The 9,795-nt window shown below is 35.8% G+C and overlaps 1 protein-coding gene across 2 annotated transcripts; it reads right to left on the bottom strand.

The window, feature by feature from the left end:
* Positions 1 to 684: 684 nt before the first annotated feature.
* On the bottom strand, positions 685 to 9,578 carry LOC117319659. Of its 2 annotated transcripts, none has more exons than XM_033874438.1 (3): positions 9,413 to 9,578; positions 3,095 to 3,310; positions 685 to 721 (listed from the first exon to the last, which is right to left on the bottom strand). In XM_033874438.1, the coding sequence occupies exons 1-3, from the start codon at positions 9,495 to 9,497 to the stop codon at positions 699 to 701; spliced, it is 324 nt and encodes a 107-aa protein (XP_033730329.1). In that variant the 5' UTR covers positions 9,498 to 9,578; the 3' UTR covers positions 685 to 698. The 2 variants fall into 2 exon arrangements, with proteins under 2 accessions (XP_033730329.1, XP_033730328.1); XM_033874437.1 differs by lacking the exon at positions 9,413 to 9,578 and adding an exon at positions 9,110 to 9,406.
* Between the last annotated feature and the right edge of the window lie 217 nt (positions 9,579 to 9,795).

Here is a 9,795-nt window from a genome sequence, read left to right as displayed (position 1 = left end):
ATTCTCTGTAGCAAGTATATAGTGGCACTGTTGGCCATGGTGGCCATCTTGGATTTCTGACTGACCCAATAAATAACAACACTTGGTCTGGACCATCTAAGGATAATTTCTGGTAAGTTAGAGCTGAATCCCACTGGTGGAATTTGAGAAGAAGTTTGAAATAGGCATTGTTCAGGAAAACCATGATTGCACAATCATGGTACAAAATGGCCGCCATGGCTGCCAAGTCAATGATTTTACTAGGCCGAAAAATAACAACACTTTGTTGGCCCTCCTTTCTTAACATCCTCACCAATTTCCAGCTCAATCGCACAAGTGAAACTAGAGAAGAAGTTTAAAATGTGTTTTTCAAGATGGTTGCCATGGTGGCCTTCTTGGATTTCTGACCGACCTGAAAAATAACAACACTTGGTCAGGACCATCTCAGGATCAATTCTGATTGCGCAATCATGTTACCAAATGGCCGCCGTGGCTGCCATGTCAAAGTTTTTACGAAGCAAAAAAATAACAATACTTTATTGGCTCTCCTTCATTAACATCCTCACCAATTTCCAGCTCAATGGCACCAGTGGAACTGGAGAAGAAGTTTAAAATGTGTTTTTCAAGATGGTTGCCATGGCCGCCATCTTGGATTTCTGACTGACCTGAAAAATAACAACACTTCCTAAGGACCATCCTAGGATCATTTCAGGCAAGTTTCAGCTCAATCCCACTGGTGGAACTGGAGAAGAAGTTTGAAATGTGAAAAGTTTAAGCACGGCGCACGATGCACGACGCACGACGACGGACGAAACATGATGACTATAGGTCATCCTTCCCCTGCAAGATGGTATTCATGAGTTCATGAATGTTCATGAATCATTCATGAACTTTCAAGAATACTGTAAGTTTTTTATTCATGAAAAAATGTTCATGAATATTCATCAAATACCTCTCATGAACTCTTCCTGAACTTTTATGAATAATTTTACAAATTCATTAAGATTCATGATCGTTCATCATATGTGATTATGAACTATTCATGAATTTTCATGCATAGATGATATTCATTAAAATTCATCACAATGAATGAAATAGTAAGAACAGTTGATAATGAATTTTGAAGAACTTTGATGAATGAGAATTTTATGTGATTATATGAACTATTCATGAATTTTCATGCATTGATGATATTCATTTTACGCACGGCGGACGGCGAACGGCGAACGGCGCACGGCGACGGACGAAACATGATGACTATAGGTCAACCTGACCCTTTGGTTCAGATGACCTAAAAATTATAAATACATTTAAAATGAATAAAAAAAAATATACAAATCAATTCAAATAAATCAGGATTTAACACTGGCGTTGACTGGTGTCCATTCAATACTGGCGTTGACCGGTGTCCATTTAATACTGGCATTGACCAGTGTCCATTTAACACTGGCATTGACAGGTGTGCAATAAACACTGGCGTTGACCGGTGTGCATTTGACACTGATATGTCTACATCAGTGTAAAATGCACACTGGTTAACACCAGTACTAAATGGACACTGGTCATTGCAACGCCAGTGTTAAATGGACACCGGTCAACGGTCAGCGGAAACTGTTGCATCACGGACACGACAGTAAAATGAATTTAATGTACCATATATGTCAAAACAAGATTAATCCTGTCTTCGAGATGGAGATATTTGTGAAAAATATGTAAAAAAAAAAAAAAAATATGTAGAGAATTGTGTCGTTCGTATTCTCTCTGATATCGTAAAATTGTTAGAAATAATGGCAGTGACAGTAAAATACAACCAGCTCATCGAGCGCTATAAGTTCAATCAGACAAGCAGAACAGACTTAGTAACGTCACTGGTGACGTACGTCCGTACATGTAATAGACTCTCCGGAATGTGTGACGTCGCAGTACATAGTACCTATGTTTAAAACCCTATTGTGATAGATATAGAAAAACTAAAGATACTTTTTTTTTCGGAATTACATGTACTTGTGATGTGTGGAGTTTCAGTTAGATGGCTTTGTGCGTTAATTCTCTAGGCCGAGTTGTGCAGAAACCAGCAGTCAAAGTGTCGATTTTGGCGTGTTTGTACCCAAAATATCTCCATAACTAGATTATTCCCAGTTATACGGGATATGCCTGGACATACATGTAGATCACACCGAATTTTATAAGTGTGGAAAGTTTTATCAAAATGTATAGAGTCGCTTTTCAGTTAGCTCCAGAAAGTGGTCTGAATTAGCCGCATGTACATTACGTTCCGTCCTGCAATATACTACATTCCACACATACTTGGTTACGTCACTGGTGACGAAACATCTGCCACCTCTCGATAAAATACGACCCTTTTTCAAAACCCTATTGTGGCCGTCCTATGAAAGATATAGAAAAACTAAAGATTCCATTTTCTTCAGAATACTCTATACTTGTTATGTTTTGAGTTTCAGAATATTTCATTTAAGATTTTTAAGGACCGGTTAAACAGAAGCTACCGGTCAAAATGACGATTTTGGCATGTTTGACCCAAAATATCTCATCAATACGAATTTCCACAGCGATACCAGATACATCCAGACCTAGATCGAGCCGAGTTTTACAATGGTTCAAAGCCCTATCAAAATTGTATGTGCCATTTTTTCCACCCCCAAATCGCTACAATAGCCGGCAAAAATCGCCCCTTACAAAACTACACTTCATTCTTTACTGTAAAAGTAGATATTTTCACGCATTGAAATTTTTGCTTAGTCAACTTCCAAACTGTTCGCGATGTGGATATTTTTGCAATGTCAGTCAAGGTGAAAATATATTTTTGCGCTTCGATGTTATTGGCCATGTACTTCAAATATGATTTTTCCAGCAAACTCCATTGAAAGCTTGTGAAGATCGGTCTCAAACACAGGACCGAACATGACAACGTTAGACGTCACGGACAACAGGGATTAGTGTATTTAGTTTATATGGTGGAAATATTTGCGCGCCAATATTTTCACATGTTATCATATTCATGTGTGGATATTTTCACGAAATAACAAAAATTTACACGCTGCAAACATTTCCACTTTTACAGTATTCAGAATGGTTTCGCAGAATGTTTACTAACCTATTGAAGTGTCTCCTCCATAAATATCGCCATTGCAGCCACACCCACATGTTTTAGGGAGCTGTTTTGCATATTTATCGACCTCATACTTGTTGTTTGGTACCAACTGGGAAAACAGGTGATGTGCCAATCCAGTCATAATCTGTGTGTCCTTTGATGTAGTGCTGGGATTGGAGGCTAGAAGTTTCCTGATGCCAATTTCATGTCTTTTTATATCTGGAAAACAAATCGTAGATTGCACCTTGAAAAGGTACCGAAAGTAATACATGTGTATATTAGTTTTCAATTGAAACAATTCAGTCAATTACAATGTCCCACCAGATCTGAAATGAATTATAACCTTTTTTATACCTTTTCAAAAGGTACAAAAAAGTTATAACTATTTTGTACCTTTTTGAAAACTTAGAATTTATCTATGTAACTTTTGATAACATTTTTGGACTTGGGTTGGGTTAACCCTAACCCTAACCCTGTAAAAGTGGATATTTTCGCGCGTTGAAATTTTTGCTTAGTCAGCCTCCAAACTGTTCGCGGTGTGGATATTTTTGCGCTGTCAGTCATGTTGAAAATATATTTTCGCGCTGCGATGACATTGGCCATGTACATAAAGTAAGATTATTTTCGGCAAACTCCATTGAAAGCTCGCGACGATCGGTCCAGTAAATATACCAAACATTAATCAACAGACACGTTAAGGTTAATTGGTTATAAGTGTGATCATTGCATTACGCCTGTGTGACAGAAAAAAAAATTAATATATATCAGATTTTTTAGCGTTGATTTAGTTTTTTATATTGAAAATACACCACGTACACAGGGATTTTTGGGGCCGTTAATGGGCCCCATTCCCAATTGAAATTATTTCAAATTTTAGCCAAATTCACAAAATTTGCAGTTTACTCCTGAAAAAAATCTTTCCCAATTCACCAATTTCCTTCACAAAATGAGACAAAAGGCCCTTTCCCAAACCAGTTAGAAAAAGCCCTGGTACGAGACACCTAATTGCAGCTTTAGGTCCCGAAAATGTATAAATAACATTATCAGTACTAATTGCGACTGAACACCTTTTAATTATTTCCACTCAAACTATTACCTGTAAACCTAAAGCTAGGTCAACAGGCCACGCGAGGTGTCACTCGCGGTAAAGTTGAAAGGATCGGGCGTCCGGTCATGCCGAGTGACGTGATAAGCATTCATGTCTTGTCTAAACAATCACAGGTGTCTCAATTAGCGATAGATGATTTTGCAGGTATCAGATAAGTTTGGTGGTAGTTAATAACGACTTTGCTATTTAAAAGCAGACATATTGATGGTCTGACCTAATTTTACCAACACACCTATTTCTACAGTAGCCCTTTCGTGTTTTCAATATACACTATTAAACGGACCATTCATTACAGTTAACCATCGATAGTTTCTGATTCAAATAACACCTATAACCACGTGGAGACTCAACATAACATTTCTAATACAAGCAAGTTTATCTATTTTGTCACAAATAAAACGTGTGCTGTTTTGGGGCCTATAGCTACACAATGGCCGACCAGTTCTGCGATTGATTACTCAAATTAGTATAGACATGTCTCAAACACATGACCGACCAAGGCAACGTTACACATCACAGACGACATGGTTTACTACCAGGAACTCCCGTCTTGGATATTAGTGTATTTAGTTTATTTGGTGGAAATATTCGCGTGCCAATATTTTCACGTGTTATTATATTCGTGTGTGGATATTTTCGCGGAGATTTAATAATCGCGAAATAAGCAAAAATTTCCACGCCACAAACAATTCCACTTTTACAGTACAACTTTTTTGTACCTTTCTAGACTTAGAAATTTCACTTTTTTGTAACTTTTTAGTACCTAGAAAAAGTTATAACTTTCTTTTAACTTTTTGGTACCTTTTTCATACCTTTTCTGTACCTTTCTTGTACCTATTTTGTAACTTTTTAGTACCTAGAAAAAGTAATAACTTTTTTTAGGTACAGAAAAGTTACAAAAGTTATAACTTTTTAGTACTAGATTGGAACTGCTGTTTCAACATGGTATGACAGTATAGAATGAGAAAATGTGAGGACAGTATGTTTTATAATCAGATACATTTAAAGAAAGTAATAAATGGATTGATGTCAGATAAAAGAGATAGAATGGAAGACAGAATGTTAAGAACAGGTTGTTATTGTGAGATAACCATTGCCTGTGTTAACGTGGCGGCCCGCAACCCTTAGCTGTGTACCGCCACGCTTACACAACCAAATTCACTTGATCCGCCACGCATGTAATTGTTACCCAATTATAACACCCCTATTTTGTATCGATTTCAAGCAGAAAACTGACCTGTTTCTATAGCGTCCGATACTCATTACCTATGGCCCCTGTTTTTACAGGTGAACTAGGCCTAATTGATGAATTGCGATCTCGGTAAAGTGCCTCACCGTTATGTTTTGATACGATCGACTGATCTCTTGATCACACCTATCGATGGTAATAATTAATCAATAGTAGAAGGTGTACTATTCTGACCATGGGAACAGATGTGATTGTATGGTTTCAGTCGATCGGGACATCAGAGAAAATGTTACCATCATTGACATCGGAAAAACCGACGGTCCGACAAGAATTTTTTTTCACAAGAATTAATATTGAGCTGGGATAAACAGACTGATACTATCAATACCTAAGCCGATGTTTGATAAGCATGGATTCATTTTTGAAAACTTCATGGCAATGTCACTATGAAGAGAAGGGCATCAGCTCCTTTTTTTGTAACACCAGTCACCATATATGAACGACATGCGATCGCCACACCTACAGCCAACAGACTGAAATCTTTCATACATCGCGCAAGCCACGGCTACAGAAATGCGCACGGGTTGTGTATGAAGATGACGAAGGTAAGCTTAAAATTAACCCTTATTTGATTTGATAGATAATGATAATAATCTAATGAATATCTCGTGCATTGGTTTTCTTGTCACGTGCTATTTTTAGAAAGTACTATTAGAGTGATATCCCTTCCAAAAACGATCTGAAAACGTCCAATAATATAAATAATCTCAGAATCATTCCTAAATCTCTGTATTTATTATTTGATAAGTGTTATCTAGGTATTTCATTTTCTTTAATTATCATTAAATAAAGATAAGTTAATTAGCACCTCAAGTATATACATGTACATTTGAAATTAATATGTACTAATTTGATTATATACATATACCAAAGAAAACAATGTGCAAGAAACCAATTCTGACAAATTCATACTTAAGTATTTGGAACTAGTATGTATTTATTGTGTTGCACTAAGTTATATTCAATGTTGGGGAACAATGTAGTTGTTTTTTTTATCTTTAGAATTTAAACTTTACTTATATAAAGGTACTATAGAAAATTATTTAACAAATTCAAACAATGACCAGGATTTAATGATAACCATTCTACAAAGATAGTCTTCTTCATAATGTCATCTCCACACAGGTGAAATACAGTAACACTACAGTAGGACTAGTGTACATGTAAATAGTTTATATGTTTCTTTTTTTTAGGCCAACACCACCATATGCAAACATTTACATTAGGAAGGGTGTTACAAATTGTTGGCCAAAGACTGCAGTTAATTTCCCTCTATATTCTACAGAAGAAACAAATTCAGGATTTTGAAACTTTACATAAAATCTGGTTTCAATTTCATATTGTAGAACTATTCTCTCAATATCAAACTATTTTGATATTGGGATAACACCATTTTCTTTTATTTTCACATCTTTTACAATTGTAACTATGACAAATAAAAAATAAAAAGTTTTAAACAGGTACTGAAATTGCAGGCCTTAGACTGCAAGTAATTACCCTCTATGTTCTACGTAAAAAAATTCATTAAAATGTTTTTGAGACTTTGCATAAAATATGGTTTTCATTTCATTTTGTAGAACTACTCTCTCAATTTCAAGCCATTTCAAAATTAAGAAACAAATTTTCCACAATTTTCACTTCTTTGGTACTATATATTGCCACTGTAAGATAGTTTATTAATTATTTATTATTGAGGGCCGGTAGTGTTTCTCCTGGTACTCCGTCTTTCCTCCACCCCCTAACCTGACACGTCCTTAAATAAACTTAGCTGTTAATAGGACGTTGAACCAAATACACCAAGTATATGAGTATTATATATATAGAAGTATAGTTTGAACAGTTATCCTGCAGAAGAAAAGGGAAGCAGACAATCAGGCCGGTATGTGCTGTCATGGTTATGTCTTTGGGCAAGACCACTTTACCCTTTTGTTCTGGATGGCATGCAATGGGCCTCTTATATGTTGTTCAGTCAGGTAGTCAACAACTACTACAAGGAGACCCAGCCTCAGACTTAAAGATGCTAGTAGTACTTATTTTTCAGAATCTGGGCAAACTGGTCTACACTGCTACCTTACAAGAAGTTTAAATCATTTATTTGAAAAGAAAATATTATTTATTTTGCTTGGTAAGCTCTATTTCCTGGATGGCATGTAGACAGACAGGTCTCCTGCATGTTATTCAGAGGTAGTCACTAACTACTACAAGGAGACCCTGCCTCAAACTGACTCAGCTGGCTATTCAAAGGGTGATAAACAAAGCTTACAAATAACAAAGCAAATATATATAAGAGTAAGAGATAATTGCCACTTAATTTTCAGAAACTCCAGGGCAAACTTGAGTACACTGCTACCTGATAAAAGGTTGAAAAAGTTATTTAAAAATAAAAATAATATTTATTATGCATGGTTAAGCTTCCTTTACACGAGTTATTGTTCAAATTCACATAAATAATTTAAAACTTGCTAATTACTTAATTTTCATCTGTGTTAGAAAAAGGGAGATAACTCGCTCACCTGTTCTTGATATTAAATTACCTGGGTAATTAGATATTTCCCTAAAGTTCTATTCATAATCGATCAATTATCGATATGATGATGATTGATAATGAACTTATTAGTGATTCCCAACACTACTGAAGAAGTTTTCGAATAAAAAAAATAGACAATCTCCCAATTTGCTCGACACGGACCACTGACAAAGACGCTTGATACTGACTTTGAACTATGGGGAAAGTCCCGAAATGAAATTTACAATTTAATATATTGAATCAATTTTCGGCAATATTATTGGTTGATATATCCGAAGTCTTGGAACTGGCAGCACGGGCGCTGTATGACATTCAACCGGAGCTCGAAACGAAAGCAGACACGAAAAAACGGGCTCGGTGTCGTAAACACTTTTTTTTTCGAACTAGGATTTTATCATTTGAGGATATAATATTGATATTATTTTGAATATTAAGGATAAAAAGCAGTGAGTGTATAATTTAGGGCCTAATTATAAGCTTAATCCAAACAATGATGAAGTGTTTCAGTCGGGCATTGGTAGGAATTTGAGAGTCACTGTTGCCATGGCTGCTGTAGGGAGTAATCCTTACTTCCGAAGCGATTGATTTGAGCACCCTCTGGCGTTAGAATGAAGATGAAAAATATATAAGGGTTTTTTGGGACATAATTCTAACTTTCTATTTCTTACTTTTTCCCCCTTTCTTTCTCTCTTCATTTTTAGTATTCATCTTTCATGTAACATGTTTTAGCAATAATAGTTATTTTACAAGTTGTAAAATTGGAGAACAATACAGTTATATTTCAAACTTTAAACTTTAAATATAAAATCTAAACAACAGTAAAAAAAAAAAAAAAAACCCAGATAAAATGCGAAATTGAAGATAAAATGTTAAAATAAAGAGTTTTGAATTCAAAAAAGTAATAACGTAAAATGAAGCATTAAAATTGCGAGAAATAAATCAGTAATGACAAATAATGAGAAGTTGCAATTAGAAAAGTAAAAAAAAGTAAGATAAAAGAATGAAAATATTATGTTTGACTTATGTCCCTTTTAACCCTCCATAAAGTTGGTCATTATCATTTAGAAGTCTCGCAGAATCGAGACTGTCTACACTTCCCAGAGGAGTTCCCATCCTATTTGGATCGATACATACCATGCAAGAAGTTCAACAACACCAAGAATGATTGAGAAACGCCAGCCGACTGGTGGTTATTCTCGATGGCATCTACTCCACCTTCCTGAAACTCTTCGAGTATCTTTATATTCAGCATATCATTCATTTCGACCGCTTCACATTTTGGACGTTCAGTGAGAAAATCAGTTTTCTGTCTCCTCATGCATTCATATGTTGTTTGAAGAGTTATATACGCATCGCTGAAACAGGTTCCATCTTCACCATTACATTTATGTATTTCTAAGTTTATGAAGCGAACGAAATCAGGATCGGTTGTGATACCTTTAAAAATTTGTCGCACTATTTTTTCCTCCTGAGATCCTTTGAATTCCTTTAGGCTTATACTAGGGCCAGAGTTTGTGGCCATTTTCCTTTCAAGTCTTGTTTATAAACTTTGTGGGGGCTATAGATCAAATACCGCTGTATTGAGCTAGATTCCCGGGAAAGAATGTTTTCGGAACAAAAGAGGAGTTCCGAAAGATCGGTTAGACGATTTACAGGATCGGCCAGGATCGGGCAGAATCGGGCAGGATCGGAGTAGAATCGGACCGTTTCGGCTATGCTTATGCATTTATTCTGATTTTAAACGAGCATATTTTAAACATTGCGGCTTAATTTTAACAAAATTCTACGAATTATTGAGTATTTTCCACACAAACTCACTG

This window comes from Pecten maximus, unplaced genomic scaffold, assembly GCF_902652985.1.
Source record: "Pecten maximus unplaced genomic scaffold, xPecMax1.1, whole genome shotgun sequence".
Taxonomy (NCBI): Eukaryota; Metazoa; Mollusca; class Bivalvia; order Pectinida; family Pectinidae; genus Pecten; species Pecten maximus.
The sequence above is the reverse complement of the archived record's forward strand: the minus strand, read 5'-3'. Positions and strand labels throughout refer to the sequence as shown.